The sequence below is a fragment of the Meriones unguiculatus genome, chromosome 16, assembly GCF_030254825.1.
Source record: "Meriones unguiculatus strain TT.TT164.6M chromosome 16, Bangor_MerUng_6.1, whole genome shotgun sequence".
Classification (NCBI taxonomy): Eukaryota; Metazoa; Chordata; class Mammalia; order Rodentia; family Muridae; genus Meriones; species Meriones unguiculatus.
Window position 1 is genome coordinate 3,201,747 of NC_083363.1, and position 15,611 is coordinate 3,217,357.

Consider the following 15,611-nt stretch of genomic DNA (forward strand, 5'->3'; position numbering starts at 1 on the left):
CAGGAAAAGAGCTATAGGTGGGGCCGAGGGTGGGGCGAGGTTGGTAGAGCACTTATCTGGCAAGGGTGAAGCCCTGAGTGCCATCACGGGCACCCCTGCAGGCCGAAAGGTTATGAGTTCTAGGCCAGCCTTAGCTGCCCTCGGATGTTTGTGGCCAGTCTGTAAAACAACAGACACCCAAACCCATCTACATATGGTGTTTGATCCCAGGGTTTGGGAGGCAGAAGCAGGTGGATGTCTGTAAGTTCCAGGCCAGCCAGGGCTAGCTGGTCTTGAGACCATGTCTCAAAAGGAAAAGCTCAGTTGCTCCCACCATGCTGGGCCCTGATAGCATCCCGTATTCCCCATGCATAGTCCAGTGGCCTTGGTGTGTCTGGACCTCAGACTTATGGTCCTGCATGGTCAGTGTTTGGCCTCTGAAGCCTTTTCTCCAAACCAGAGCCCTTTCCCCACTCTCGCTTTCCCGCCAAAGCGGCTGGCTTTGGGGTGGGAGTGGGGCCTCCATGTCACTCACTCAGTTTCCCAGAGACCTCTCCTGAGGTCTAGGGTGGGTGCACTTGGCCTGCAGCTCTGCCTTGTCGCTCCTCAACCCAGAGGCCTAGGGGCTGAGGTGTGGGCAGCTGAGCCGGTCTGCCCTGCGGTCCCTTCTTGGTTTTCTCTCTGCCTCCTGCCTCTTGTCTCTCTTCTCCTTGGCCCTCATGGATGTCTCTTCCGCCACACACATAGCCCACCTGATCCTGGGTGGGAAACCCAGGCCTGCGGGTGGAACTCAGAGCTGGAACCCTGGCTGCTGGGCCAAGTTCAGCCATCTTTGCTTCCCTCATTGAGTGAAGGGTTTATCGTCCCTTCTATCCCCAGGCGCCCCAGAGCTATGAGCTACTGTTGAATTCTGTATGTCCCGAAGAGTGCCTGGCCCCTCGGATGCTGCCGGGTGGCTCCTTGGAGCAGACAGGCGTAGGTAAAGAAAGGGAAGCTTTTTTGGTGCACATGGCCTGGGTGGGACCAGATAGGATGGGACGGGACAGCCTGAGGCCCTAGCCAACGGGTCCGGGTTCCTTTTCCAACATTCAGAGCCTATCAGCAGGCTCAACCCTGGATGTCTGGAGAGGGCTGCCCAGACCCCCCCACACACACACCGCTGAGGTGGCCTTCCCCAGGGTCAGTGGCTGTGCAGGGGCGGCCAGGGCCCCAGGCTGAGGTCAGGACACCTGAGCTGGGAACTGCCTCTCTGTGTTCTCTTGTGCGCAGTGTCTGGTATTGCTCTCTTCCTTCAGGGTCCACTGCGGATGGGGAGGGGCTCTGGGGGGTTTCCCCCGGCCCCATGAGGCTTTTCGGGTGGTGGCTGAGCTGGTTGGGGTAGGCTTTGAGTCACTGCCCTACTTTTATCTCCAGCCCTTCCTCCTCCTTATCTAATCTCCAGCCAGCTCCAAACCCACCCGGCTGTCTTTCCCACGGCTTCCGCCTGGATCTCAAAGTCCACACTCCACAAATGGACCACACACCTTCTCCATAGCTGGTAGAAGGTCCTGGGACGCAGCCTTCTTCTCTTAGGCCAGGGTCTTGGGGTGCAGACTCCTTGAGCATTTCACGGGGAGCCTTCCTTCGTGCCTTTCTAGGGTCCTCCTGCTGGCACCCCTGCCCCTCCATCCTGTATTGACTAGTCAAGCCTGTGCTTCCCACGGGGCGGAAGGCTAGCCACAGGGCCTGTCTTTAAGAGCTTCTGTGTAGCTGGGGCCTGTGGGCAGGTGTGGACATGGGGATTCTGTCCTCTGGGCATTTAGCACAGTGAGCATGAGCTCCCTGGGGGTAGGTCACAGCACTGGGGCTGTGTTGATGAATAGAGCCTGGCTTGCAAGCGTGTGCGCTCTCGCTCGCTCTCTCTCTCTCTCTCTCTCTCTCTCTCTCTCTCTGCCATCGTCTCCTGCCTGGTCACCCTGTATTGTGCAATGATAAAGCAGAAAAACTGGACGTAAAAGTCGTAAAAATGATGTATAAATTATAGACCCTCAGCACATCAGAGGGTCGATTTTCCACCGTGACATTACCCAGGGTGCCGTCAGCTGCTAGCTGAGGGCGGGGCTGCCCAATGGGAGTGAGGAGTCCAGCTCAGCCTGTGGAGGGGGCAGGGTTGGGTGAGGCTCTTCGGAGCAAATGAGAAGAATTGACAATAAATCAGGGTGGAGGGTGGGAACTCGGCCAGAGGGTCCCCGACGGCAGGGTGAGACCTGAGAGGGCAGTCAGCTTGGGTACTGACTGCAGGTGTGTACCTGTGCCCGGGCTATCTTAATAAACACGGTTCCCGCCTAGGAGGGGCTAGGGGTTCCACACCCAGAGATGCAGCCCCCTCCCCGGGTAGAGAGGGGCAGGGGTGCCATCTGGCGCAGGCCCAGTGTTCTAGCTTTGGCAGCCGAGGCAGGCTGGGCGAGGCCCTGCTCGCCTCCCTTGGTGATGGTGGGTGGTTGGACCTGGTGAGTTTCGCTTGTGGCTGGGTGGGGTGTGTGGCACCCAGGCCCAGCTGGCAGTCGGGGGGCATTTTTTCTCAGCTGTCACCAGCACTTACCTGTCTGGTGTCTGCAGGCCTGCTTCTGGTCCCCAGTTTCCTGGCAGCCCATCTGATAAGGGCTTTCTGGTTATCTGTTAATGGCGTCACCCCTCCCACCTCTTAAGGTCAGGTCACCTGGCTTGGGGTGCCTCAGCTATAGTGCCCAGGAAGAGTGGAAGCGTGGCTGAGAGACGTATTGGGGTACCCCGGGTCCTCTAGACACTGTTTAAGTAAAACGGCCGTGGCTGGAGTGGAGAGCTGGCCCAGCAGTGGCTAAGAGTGAGGACCGGAACTTAGTTCTCAGCGTGAGAATGGGGAGACTTGCAACCGGCTGCAGCTGTAGCTCCAGGGGTTAGGTGTGCTCCATGGGCACTCATGCATGCACACACACACACACACACACACACACACCAGCCTATTATCACTAGGACATACATTTATTTATTTGTTTATTTATTTATTGTTCTGGTTTTTAAAAAATTATTTATGTATTATGTGTGCAGTGTTCTGCCTGCATGTGCACCTGCAGGCCTGAAGAGGGCAGCAGATCTCACCATAAATGGTTGTGAGCCACCACGTGGATGCGGGGAATTGAACTCAGGACCTTTGGAAGAGCAGCTAGTCCTCTGAGCTGTCTCTCCAGCCCCTGTTCTGGTTTTCTGAGACACAGTTTTTCACTAGGTAGCCGTGGCTGTCCTAGAACTCACTCTGTAGAGCAGGCTGGCCTGGAACTCACGGAGATCCACCTGCCTTGCCTCCGAGTGCTGGGATTAAAGGAGTGCCGCCACTGCTTGCCATTTTTATTATTTGTAATACTTATTTTTACCTCTATGGTGTTTTGCCCACATGTATGTCTGTGTAGCGTTTGCATGCCTGGTGTCTGTGGAGGCTAGAAGAGGGCATTGGATTCCTCGGGACTGGAGCTAGAGATGGCTGTGAGCCACCATGTGGGTGCTGGGCATAGAACCTGGGTCCTCTGGAAGGGCAGCCGCTGATCCATCTCTCTAATAAATAGAATGACTCTTAAGAGGATAGCAGGGTGTCATCCCTGAGACAACCTCTTGTTGGGTTGTCTCCAGGAAGCCCAGTGGCTGCTGGACTTGTTGCTCCGGGAGCAGCCCTGAAGGTCTGCTGCCCTCCTTCCTGTCTCCACACTGCCAGGAGCGGCTCCTCTGTGGCTGCTGTGCCCCTGTGCCCTGGGCTGCTTCCCTTCTTAGCCTGTGTGCGGCTCTGGCCGCTTTCCGAGAGGCTTCCTATGGGCCCCCTGCTCTGAAGACCCCAGGCTCTGTGTGGGCGGGGGCTTCTGAAGCTGACCGAGTGAGGAGAGGGACAGGTAGACTTCCCTAAATGCAGAGCAGGCTGACTTGTGCCAGCTGGCTAGGACAAACATGTGTGTGTGCTCATTTGCGTGGCCTGCAGGGGTGACGCAGACAGGGTCTTTGGACCCTGGCGGGGTCCTGGGTCACAGTGGGTTTTACGGAGGAAGGGGACTCCGGTCTTTCTCTCCCTTCCCACAAGGCCTCATAAACTGGCCAAGAGCAGGCAGTGGGGTCTGCCCCCACAGCCTCCTCCGTTCTGTGACTTCCACATTTCCTGAAGGTTCTGGCATCCTTGGCAGGGGCTTGTCTGGTCAGTGTCTCTCCCCTCCTCCCTCACGGTATCTGCATCCCCTGCCTTCTGGCTTTGCTGAGAGCCCGCCGGCTGGTCTGATTCATGGATGCCTTACAGGAAATCCTGCGTGTTATTCAAGGCCTCAGGGGCGCCCAGGTTCTTGCACACCTGGTCTGCGAGGCTGCGCTCTGACCTTTTCCCGTCCTGGGTCCAGACAGAGCCCACCGCTGTGGGGGCATGGGGCGGTGCCAGGCACACGCTTCCGCCATTCTGCCAGTGCGTGGCCCGTCTTCTCAGTGAGGCTCTGACTCCCTGAGGCAGGGACCCCTCCTGTCTCCTGTCTCGTGCTCTTCTCTCCACAGCTGGTAGAAGGAATTACTTCACCCACTCAGTGTGAGTTCTGTGCGGCCTGCTCTGCAGGTCTGGGCACAGGGGTACAGAGCGCAGAGCACACACCCTTGTCCTTACGGAATCTACTTACCACCTGTGACAGTGAGCGCCCGGTTGGAACCAGAACAAAGGAAGGCGAGGGCAGCGCCCCACGAAGCAGCAGATTATACTCTGTTTATTTAGAGGGCAGCCTTGTGTCACGGAGCCGGGCTGCCCTTGAGCTGCCTAGGTAGCCAGGGGTGACCTTGAACTCTTGATCCTCCTGCCTCTACTTCCCAAGTGGAATTACAGGCGGGCCACCAACGCTGGCTTCGGCGCACGGTTTTAAAAGGAACGGGTCTTTTTGAGCTGAGATTTGCAGGAAGTGAGGGTGCCTGGAAGCGGGAGGTCACAGGAGAGGGAAAGGCAGGGTCCCGAGGAGCTTTGAGGAGCTTGCGGGAGGCTGTGGGGGCACGTGTGTTCCTGCGGAGGTCAGGACACAGCTTGAGGAGGCTGGTTCTCTCACCCTGTTTTCCCGTGGATCCCACTCAGAAGGTCAGCCGTGGCGGCAGACACCCCTGCCCACTGAGCCGTCTGGCCACCTCTTCATGGTTACTTGTGAGCTTGATGGTTGTGGGGGATTCTGAGCAGAAGGCTGACACGGCTAGCCTTACCTTTTCAATGTGTGGCTCGGAGGATGGGACCCCAGACCTCTGGGCTAAGCAGGTGCACACCAAACCTTGACTTCCCTTTGTCTTCTGTAGGGAGCAGGCTGTCGGGAAGGAGGCGGGGGAGACGCCTGTGAAGAGGCAGTTACAGAGGCTCAGTTGGGAGTGGAAGGGCCTGGCCTGGGATGGTGCTGGCAGTGATGAGAAAAGGCTAGACCGCTCTCGTTGTTGTCTGAGGCAGTGTCTCACAAGGTCCAGGCTGACCTGGAATTCACTATGCAGCAGGGCATGAACTTGACTCTGATGCTCCTGCCTCCACCTGCATGCCGGGATGACAGACATACATGACCAGGCCCTGTTTTATTCAGTGCCTGACTGGACCCAGGCATGCTGGGTAAGCACTCTACCTCCTGAGCTCAGGTCCTCTCGTCCCGGAGACTGGGTCTCTTCGCATAACATGGGCTAGCCTTGACCTTGCCTTAAAGCTGAAGAGGGCAGAAGAGAGAGCTGAGGGTTGGGCTGAAGTTTTGGTCAAAGTGCTTGCAAGAGTGGACTTGTCGTGGACCAGGATGGGGACGGTGTGAGGACCACTGGTGGGCGAACAGGAGCCCAGCTGTGCTGACATTCCGTCCAATGGGCTTGACGTCTGAGAGCCACTGAGCTGTGAAGAGAGAGCATCCACCGGACAGGAATGTAGGTGTTACCAGGGAGCATATTAGTGGCCCCCCCTGGGGCTGTGAGTGTGAGGTGGCCTGGATGACTTGTGACAGGCGTGCACATGGGGGCTGGGAGATGGAGGAAGCCGTGGTCCCTTCCCTGCCTGTCACTGCTGAGCTCCTTTGCAGCACCTGCTGGCACTGGGCAGCCTGGCTTCAAAGTCCAGCTCTGCAGGGTTAACCTTTCCAGGCCCTGGCTCCCCTGTTGCAAATGGAAATAATGGCAAAGTGGTTTTAGAAAATTAAATAGTGTATGCAAACATCAGGCAGCCTCCCAGCTCTCCTGCCACCAGGCGAGCGCCAGCACCATCTGCACGGAGTCAGTGACACGGGCCCTGGGCCTCGGCCCTGCTCTGGATGCCAGTCAGCAGCCTCTACCTCTGGCTCTTATTTTTTATTTTTTATTTTTTTTAAGATTTACTTATTTTATGTATATGAGTGTTCTATCTGCATTTACACCTACCAGAAGAGAGAATCCGTTCACATTATAGACGCTTGCCAGCCACCCTGTGCTTGCTGGGACTTGAACTCAGGACCTTTGGAAGAGCAGCCAGTGCTCTTAACCACTGAGCCGTCTCTCCAGGGCCCCTGTAACGTGGGTTCATGTTTGGCGACCCGCTGCAGTGGCCGCAGGGTTGGTAAGGTAGCCCTTAGGACCACATGGTAGGAGGAGAGAAACAGCTTTGGCAAAGTATCCTCTGGTTTCCGCATGTGTGCATCCCAGGGCAATACAGGGAGGCCCCACGTCAGAAAACTAACATGCGTGCAATCCAAACCAGCCAGGAGACACGGAGAGAGACGTGCGGAGAGACACAGAAGGCGAGCTGCTCTGTCACCTTCTAGGGTACACCGCGTCCCCCCCCCCGTGTGGTCACTAACTGACGGGCTCTGAACTCAGCCCTTTTGTGTTGGCCCTTCACTGTGTGATTGGTGACGTCATTGATTGGCCACCATCCTCCTCCAGGTCCTCCTCCCTCACCAGGTGAGGAAGCCAGGGCTGCAGCTTCTCTAACCCCGGGACCGGTTCCCATACTCATCCTGAGGGGCTTTCCGAAAGTCACCTCATTAACATAAAAGATGAAAGGGGCGGGATAGGAGTGACCACCCCCCATTTCTGTGGTTCTGAAACGTTGGCAGAGACAGAAATCCAACATGACAATAAATGATCTCACTTTTGCCACACTCACGGAGGTGTGAGGTTGGGGGGGCTCTTGCTGGAAGTTGGGGTGAAGATCCTGCATTTTTTTATTTTTTTTTGTTGTTGTTGTTTTCTGTATCATTGAGGATACAGAACAGCAATGAGCAGCTTCCATGGGGAACACCCGGGTATGGGGGGGCGGGTAGCCGGGACTATGGGAACCTGGAGAGATGCCCACGGGGCAGGGCTGGGAGTCCTTTGCTGTGTAGAGAGAACAGGTGTGTCCATTAGTTTCTGTCAACTTGACACCAGCTTCGTGAGAAGAGGCCTCCGGCAGCCTGAGCTGCAGGCACATCTGTGTGGCTTTTCCTAATTAGCCATTGTTCTTAGTCCGCTGCGTGTGCTGTCACCCCTGGACCTGGATTGGATAAAAAGAAAGTTGAACGAGCTGTGAAGAAAGCCAGTGAGCAGTGTTGCTCCCTGGTTCCTCCCCTGAAGCCCAATAAACCCTTTCCTCTCCGAATTGCTTCTGGTTGTGGCGTTTACAACAGCAGTAGGAGGCAAACGGGGACGCCAGGCCTGCCAGGCTCCTGGCTTGTGGCAGAGTGGCGTTTTGAAGGCATCACCGGGTACAGTGACCACCTCTGCAGAGATGAGGGTGCCTAGGGGCGCTGGAGGCTTTGCGGGGAAACTGAGGCCACCAAGAGAACATGTGGAGGTCACGCCCCGAGGTGCCAACACATAGAGTGCAGAGGTGGGGTGGCCTTTGACACTTGCTCTGTGGCTTCGGGCACAGAATGTTTACGTGCTGTTTTCTCCTTGGTACGTGGTGCCAGGGGCCAGTTCTTTGCTGGGAAGTTGGTGGGGACCCAGGAGCAGCTGCTACACAGCGCTGAGGGCCATCCGGTGTTGACGCTGGCCCGCGAGCATCTCTTTACCCTGGAGACTGGGATGGAGGCTTGAAGCATAGGTGGATGGGCATAGCTAGGTAGATGGGCCCTGCCCGGGATGCACAGCTGGGTGGTTAGGTGGTGTGTGGACGGGTACATGAGAAGTTGCCTGGGTAAATGGAGAGGTGGGTGGGTGCGTGGATGAAGGACGGGTGCATGAGTGGGAGCTAAATGAAGAGTAGGCCGCTGTAGCAAGAAGGATGTGTTTTAACCCTGGGCGTGGGGACGCGGGGCTGCTTCTGTCTGTCCGCAGCAGCTGACTGTGTTTTGCCTCGTGCTCCAGCAGAAGCGTGGTTTCACGAGATAGTTTTTGCGATTGTGTGACGTTTGGAATTCTGGGAACTTTTCAGAGGGTACATAAATGCTAGAGCCCCGATAGGCGTCGTCGGTGGCGGCTGGTTGTTTAGGGAGGTTGGTTGTGGTTTGTTAGCAGCGGTGGTCAAAGAAGAACCAAAAGGAAAGAAAGCAGATTCAGGGACTTTCCTAATTCCTCTCTCCCCTCTGTCCTTGTTTCTCTCCTATCTAGTGTTAGGGAGTGATGCAGGGTTGGGGGAAAAAGATCCCTGTAGCTCCCTCTCCATGCTCTAACCCTCCCTTTAGCCCCCCTCTCTCTTCCCATGTTCTAACTCTCTTTTCAGCACCCTCTCTCTCTACCCAAGCTCTAACTCTGTCTTCAGCACCCTCTCTCTCTACCCAAGCTCTAACTCTCTTGTCAGCACCCTTCTCTCCCCCATGTTCTAACTCTCTCTTCACCCCTCCCTCCCCATGCTCTCTCTCTTCACCCCTCTCTCCCCAGGCTCTAACTCTCTCTTCAGCCCCCTTCCATGCTCTAACTCTCCGTCTGCTGCTCACGTCTCCCATCGCCTTTGATTCTTGCCCCTCTTCTCTCTGTGTCCTTCTTGCCTAGACTGTGGGGGCTCAGAGTTGCCTTTGCATTAGGAGAAAGCCTGGCCGTGAGCCGCAGGGTGGCTGCTGTTTTAGAGACCTTGTCTTTTAATGGCTGTGCCAGGAAAGAGAATGTCCCAGGGCAGGTTCCAGTTAAGGTGAAAGTCCAGGAAGTGTCCTGGGTAGCCTGGGGGTTCCCTGCTCCAACATGAGACTCTTCCCTCCCTCTAACGGGCTGCTCTGTCCCCCAGGCTGGTGGATGACCGCTGTGTGGTGGAGCCTGCAGCTGGGGACCTGGACAACCCCCCCAAGAAGTTCCGAGGTAAGACCTCCGCCCCAGCAGCGGGCATCCTTCGGGGCTGCAGGGGCCTGGACCTGGGTGTGCCAACCCCAGCTGCCTGCGGCCACCCTTTGCAGTCTGCCCCCGCCAGGGCCTGTACTGCATTGTCTTGGTAGCACATTTCTGCTTTTCCTTCCAAGCCACGCCCCCTTCCCTAGCATACCCACTTCTGGCTAGGGGCCCATTCTTCCCTAAATTCCCTGCCACTCACAGGGCTTTCTTTGTCTGTATGCTTGTTTCTTTCTTTTTTCTCCTTTCTTCCTTCCTTCTGTCCTTCCCTCCTGGAATAAAGCTGGGAAAGACAATCATTCAGGCCTCAAGAGACTCAAGGGAGATCCCTTCCCCGTGCCTCAGTCTCCCCATGTGTGAGGAGAAGGGACTGGACCTTTTAACTCTGTAAATCTACTTGCCTCTGACTGTTTGTGTGGTTTTGTTGGCTGGAGCCCCAGCGCTCAGGCACGGCTGTATCCTGTGACCTGGTCAAGTGCTGTCCCCCGAGGGCCCTCCTATCCTCCGTGGTAGTGGGCTTCACAGCCCTGGCAGTGGCAGGGTTGGACGGAGGGATAGCCTGGTTGTTCTTGAGCCAAGCAGAGGATTACCTACCAGGGCTGAGGCTGACGTGCACTAGACAGCTGGAGCCTGGGCGTGGTGGGAGCAGGCAGGAACACGCCAGCGTGACGCCACCAGGCCCGAAGTGTGGTCGCCCTTCTGGGATGGCCCGAATGCTGGGCAGGGGTGGGGCTAAGATGGTGAACCCGCATCCTTCAGCTGCTCGCTGCTGGAGGGTTCTCCCTCCATGCTTCCATCGTGGACTGCAGAGCCGGGGCTTTATCTAAGGGGCTGTCATAGGCTGAGGTCTGCCTCAGAGCTGTGTGGGCCTCCCCACCCCCATCGGCCTTCCTCTGCCCCCACCTGTGGCTCTGTGTCCGCTCACCCCATTTCTACATTGGTCTGCCCCCCTTTCCACCCAGCCACATCAGCCTTCTGCTCCCCATAGCCGCCAGCCACCCCCCACCTCTGCACCTGCTCCCCTCTGCCCTGCTCGCTTCCACCTCACTCCTGGCTTCCGTGTGGCTTTCCCTGACCCCCTGACTCCAGTTCCTTCCCTGTTTAGTTTTCCGCATCTCTTGAGTCCAGCATGTTCTGTGTTCTGTGCAGTTTGCTTATTCTCTCTCTCTTAAAGCCTCGCCTCTCTCAGGTTTTAGCTGGGTGAGTGCAGACTCACTGCTCAGCCAACACGGTTCTGAACTTCAGATGCCTCCAGCTCCCAAACGTTGATACTTTTACTACTGTGTGTGTGAGTGTGCCTGGGTGTGTGCATGCACGTCTGTGTGTGTGTGTGTGTGTGTGTGTGTGCACCTGCAGGTCACAGTGCACACGAGGAGGTCTGAGGGATATCTTTTAGCTCTCTAGGCCATCATTCTTTCTTGTCACTTGTGTCTTTTACCAGACATGCCTGTACTGGGGTAAGATTTTAGTCTGGCTTTTGTGTTTCTGGTTTCATTGGCAGTCTCTGCCTCCTCACTCTTTGGGTGATGGGGGAAGGAAAGGACGGAGAGGAAGGTGGGAGGGGCAGAGAAAAGTGAAGGTACCCTGGGACTGCTGGCTGCTGCCGGCTCAGGAGGGGATTGTGTAGACAGAGGAATATGTAGTCAGCCTCATGGAGTGATAGGAAGGTAATAAGGAGGTGGGTGTGGACGGTGAAGATAGGATCTTGGCTTCCACTGGACAGTTTGGGGCCAATTTTGGACAACAAAAAAGCCACTTAGAAGAACAAATATCCCTTTGACGTCTTGCATTCTTCCCACGCCTCCGTCTCTTCCTTTGTGGCTTCCCAAGGCTTGGGTACAGGGACCCCTGGAAACCCTCTTGGCCTCAGTGGCTCAGCCTCTACAGTGAAGTGTGACAGGAATCCAGGCTCCGCCCATCACCTTCTGGAGACTTTTGGGTTCCTTGGTCCTGCTGAGACCTGAAGGATGCTAGTCTCAGACAGGGTCTGTTCTCTGCGGCTTCTGGCTGACAGGTGCAAGTTGGAGCGTTAGAACTTGGGACAAGACTCAGGAATCCATCCTCTTCAGAGAGACTGAAGCTCAAGCCAGGGCCTCCCTCCTGAGGCCTACCTTTCGTTGTTTCCGGTAGTACCTTGGCCCTCCCATTGCAGGGTGTGGGGCCAAGGCACAAATGTGGGGACATTTGGAAGGGGTCGGGTCTTTATCGGACTTTGTTCTGGGTCTGCCCTCCTGTCTTGGGGTGAGCCCAGTCATTGCTGAGGGCTCTTCTTGGCCACAGCTCAGTGGCCAGAGCTTTCTCAGTCCTTACCCTGTGTACCTGCTGACTGCTAGGCTCTTCAGGCTGGACCAGTGATGAGGGCCCCACGGACCCTCATCAGTCGGCTTTGGCTCCTCGTGTGCTGTTTCAGCGCCATCCACCGTCTGCATCACCCCAAGCCTCAGCTTGTTTGGGGAATTCTTTCCAGACTTGGCAAGGCCCTGGGAGGCCCAGTCTGCTGGCACTAGCAGTGCCCACACCAGCGCAGCTCCCTGATGGCTGCTCTTGCTGTAGGCTGGGCTTCTGCGGGTGTGCTGCCTTCCTCAATCCTCTCCCTTCTTCCTCCTGTGAGGCCTGGGACTCCGGTGTGGAAGGACTTGCCTCAGGGCAAGCTCAGGAAGCCCAGAGCGCACCCCCTCAAGCACAGGCACCTGGGCCGGCTGAAGTCATTTTATTTGCTCAGACTAGTGGGGGGTAGGAGCCTGAGATGGCCCTCCTCGGCTTACCTGGCTGGGTACCCCGCCTCCAGCTGTGTCCCTGCTCTTTCAGAGTCCTCCCCAGGCCCCTTTGGAGCTGGTGCGGCAGTTCAGGGGTAGTGCGCTTGCTCCCACGCAGGGAGCCCTGGTTCAAGCCCCAGAACCGCAAAAACAAACAGACAAACAAAAAACGTACTCAAAGCCAGGTGAGGTGACCTGAGCCTGCAATTCCAGGCTGGTGGGCCGTGGGTGCTGCCCGCCTTTAATCCCAGCGCTCCGAAGGCGGAGGTGGGCAGACCTCTGATTGCCTGGCGAAGTGAGGTACAGGCCAGCCAGACCGGGAACCTGCAGGGAGGTTTCGACCCGCGTTAAAGGGTGACCCGTATGCCGATCTGCTGTCGGTCCTGGAGATTGGCCCCTCCAGCCTAATTGCTGGATAGCATTCCACCGCAAAAACCATCTCCCCTGCTGCCGGGTGCTGAGCTAAGTTCCATACTTGCCTCCTTGGCTCCTGCTTCTCTCATAAGTCCGCACGAGCGATCTGCTGGTTGTGGTCTATCCCAAAAAATGGTTTGCAGCTTCAGCTGGCACAACCACCCTTACCTCACGGGCCGTGCGTGGCAGCGGAGTTATGAGTCAGTTGTGTGGACTCCCTTGTTTTGAGGCAAGGTCTCTTACTGACCGGGGCCATATAGTCTCCCAGCCTCTGCCTCCCTAGTGCTGAGATCACAGGCATGCACCCAGCACATCTGGTTGCCTGGGGTGCCCCAGTTCCCGGGCTCTAGCCATGTGGCTTCTTCACCCCACCAGCAGAGGGCGCACTCCTCCTGAGTGGCTGTGTGGAATTGTTCTGTCCACTACAGGTGGTTTGTGGGTAGTCAGCTTCTCGTTGGTCACGGAGGCCTCTGCATGCCATCTCCAGCACACCATGCTAGGAGGCTACTGGCGGGCAGTGGTAGCTACAGGCATAGTCCTTAGTTTGTTTTCCAGATCTGTAGTGAGGTTGAGCATTTTAAAGTGTCTGTGTGTGCACGCACGTGGGGAGGCCAGAGGTCAGCACTGGGTGTTTTCTTTAATTGCTCTTCACCGTGGTCTTGAGACAGGGCCTCTCACTGAGTCTGGAGGTGACCAGTTTGGCTAGTCTGGCTGGCCAGCACATCCCAGGGCTCATGCTGCCTCCCCTTCTCACAGCTGGGACTGCAGGCATCTGCCGCTCTGCCTGGCGGAGGGTGCTGAGGATTGAACCCAGGTCCTCACACTGTGAGACAGGACTTTCTCACTGAGCGATCTCCCAGAAGCCCACAGCTGGATAGCTGCTTGCCTGACATTTGTAAGATCCTGGATTCAGTTCTTAAAAGTTCAGTCTCTCCTCTCTCTTAGATATGTTTTTTTTTACTATTATTACTATTACTGGCTTATTTAATTTTAAAAAATAATTAATTTTATTTTATTTTATGTGCATTAGTGGGAGGGTTTCAGATCCCTTGGAATTGGCATTGCAATGTATTTGCTGAGAATTGAACCCAGGTCTTTTGGAAGAGGAGACAGTGCTTTAACCACTGAGCCATCTCTCTACCCCCTTATTTAATTTTTTGAGACAGTCTTACTATGTACTCTTGGCTGGCCTAGAACCTTCTATGTAGACCATGCTGGCTTGAACACACAGAGATCCACAAGCCTCTGCCTGCCAAGTGCTGGGACTTAGGGAGTGTGCCACAGACAGATTTCCGTCTGGTTTTTGTTTGTGTGTTTTGTTTTGTTTTGTTTTGTTTTTGCCTGCATGTCTGCATTACTGTGTGCGGTCCCCGTGGAGGCCAGAAGAGGCGGTGGATCATCTGGAACGGAGCTACCTGTGGTTGCCAGCTGTCTCGTGGTTGCTGACAATCAGTCACAGGTCCTCCGCCAGAGCAGCCAGTACTCTTAACTGCCGAGCGCTCTCTCCAGCCCCTCTTTTCTCCTTTTATTTAAAAATTCATTTTTTGTTCCATTTCTTGGAAAGTGATATGAATATTAGCATTTCTAAAATTCCATAGTTTTAATTATTTAAAAAATCACTTATTTTTAATTGTGGTAAAATATACTTAACAAAAAAAAATCTCCCTTGTTGGGACTGGAGAAATGTCTCAGCAGTTAAGAGTACAGGCTACTCTTGCAAAGGTCTGGATTTTGCTTGCAAGCTGCTGGGCAGCTCACATGGCCTGTAATTCCATCTTCAGGGAGCTGAGAGGCTTCAGGCTTATCACCTTGGATGACTGATGGCCTCTGGTGCTTGTCAGTCACCTTGGATACTGTGATGACCTCTGGTGCTTCTCAATCACCCTGGATACTGTGATGACCTCTGGTGCTTGTCAGTCACCTTGGATACTGTGATGACCTCTGGTGCTTGTCACCTGGGGATGGCTGTGATGACCTCTGGTGCTTGTCAATCACCTTGGATACTGTGATGACCTCTGGTGCTTGTCAATCACCCTGGATGACTGTGAAGGGTAAATGTGAGCAGATGGCTGGAGTCCATATGGCCCCTGGTCCTTTACCTCCTAAGTCTGGGTTGATGGAACCCGGGCCTCTGTGCATATCACGCAAACACTCTACCGATGGAGCCACATCCTCGGCGCTGCCTGGGCTTCCTCCAGTCGGTGACTGGCCTTCCGTGGCCATGTCTGGCCTGTGTCCCCAGGACACTCCCTTTCCTCCCGGTCTGTGATGCTGTGGGCTCCTGGCTTCCTTGCCCACTTCCAGTCTCCCTTCAGCCCTGACGTTTGTGGAGAAGGTTCAGGATCTTTCCTGGAGTTCTGGGCAAAGTGACTTCACATTGACAGATGCTGTTTACATATCCCATAAGGCCTCACAGGCATAGTATGTGGTGGGAGAGTCCCTGCGGGGGCAAGAGATTGGATCTGACAAGTTCTGAGAGTTTCCAGGGAAGATGCAGGCCTGGGGCAGGAAGGTGCCGCTCTTCCTCGTCCTCCTCTCCCGGGTGTGAGAACCTCTCACAGGCTCTGAAGCTTTAGTGGCATGTAATGCTCCTCTCATGGGGGCCAGCAGGCCTTCAGAGTTGGGTAGGGGCCCGGGGGACAGAGCTCCACTCTTGCAGAGGACTAGAGCTCAGTTGCCATGAGAGGAAGTTCACACCTGCCTGTAACTCCAGCTCCAGGGGACCTAGCAGCCACTTCCGCCCTCAGGCACCTGCATCACGTGTGTGTCCCCCGCCACACACACAGTGAAGGTGTACAAACATGAGTTGACGAGACAGTGAGAGCCTGGGAAATAGCTCGGCAGGGAGAGGTGTTTGCACCAACCCTGACAGGGCACCCGGGATGAGATGGAGCCTCACTGTGGGAGAAGCAGGAGGACCCCAGCTGCATCCTGAGGGCTGAGCGGGGCGCCTCACACACGCGGGGTGCGTCTCGGTAGAAGGCCCACCCTCATGCTGGGTGTGCGATGTGGGCTCAGCCCTGCATCCCTGCGACTTCTCTGCTCCTGGGTTTGCTGCTTCCTCCCCCGTGACCCTGGCCTCTCCTGATTTCTCCCCTCAACATTTCAGGGAACTCTCCCTCCCAAAGGGAGATCAGATCTGCTTCAGATTCCCAGGGCCTGATAGCCAGCTCTGACGTCCAGACATGGCGTCAGAGAGCGGGATGAGTCTAG

The 15,611-nt window shown here is 55.8% G+C and overlaps 1 protein-coding gene across 1 annotated transcript in view; it reads left to right on the forward strand.

The window, feature by feature from the left end:
* Itpr3 (inositol 1,4,5-trisphosphate receptor type 3) overlaps positions 1–15,611 on the forward strand; it is a gene marked incomplete in the record, with an annotated part of 59,946 nt that overhangs the window by 7,111 nt on the left and 37,224 nt on the right. Inside the window, 1 exon segment of the mRNA XM_060369139.1 lies at positions 9,131–9,201. Within this exon segment, the coding sequence (XP_060225122.1) occupies positions 9,131–9,201 (71 nt within the window).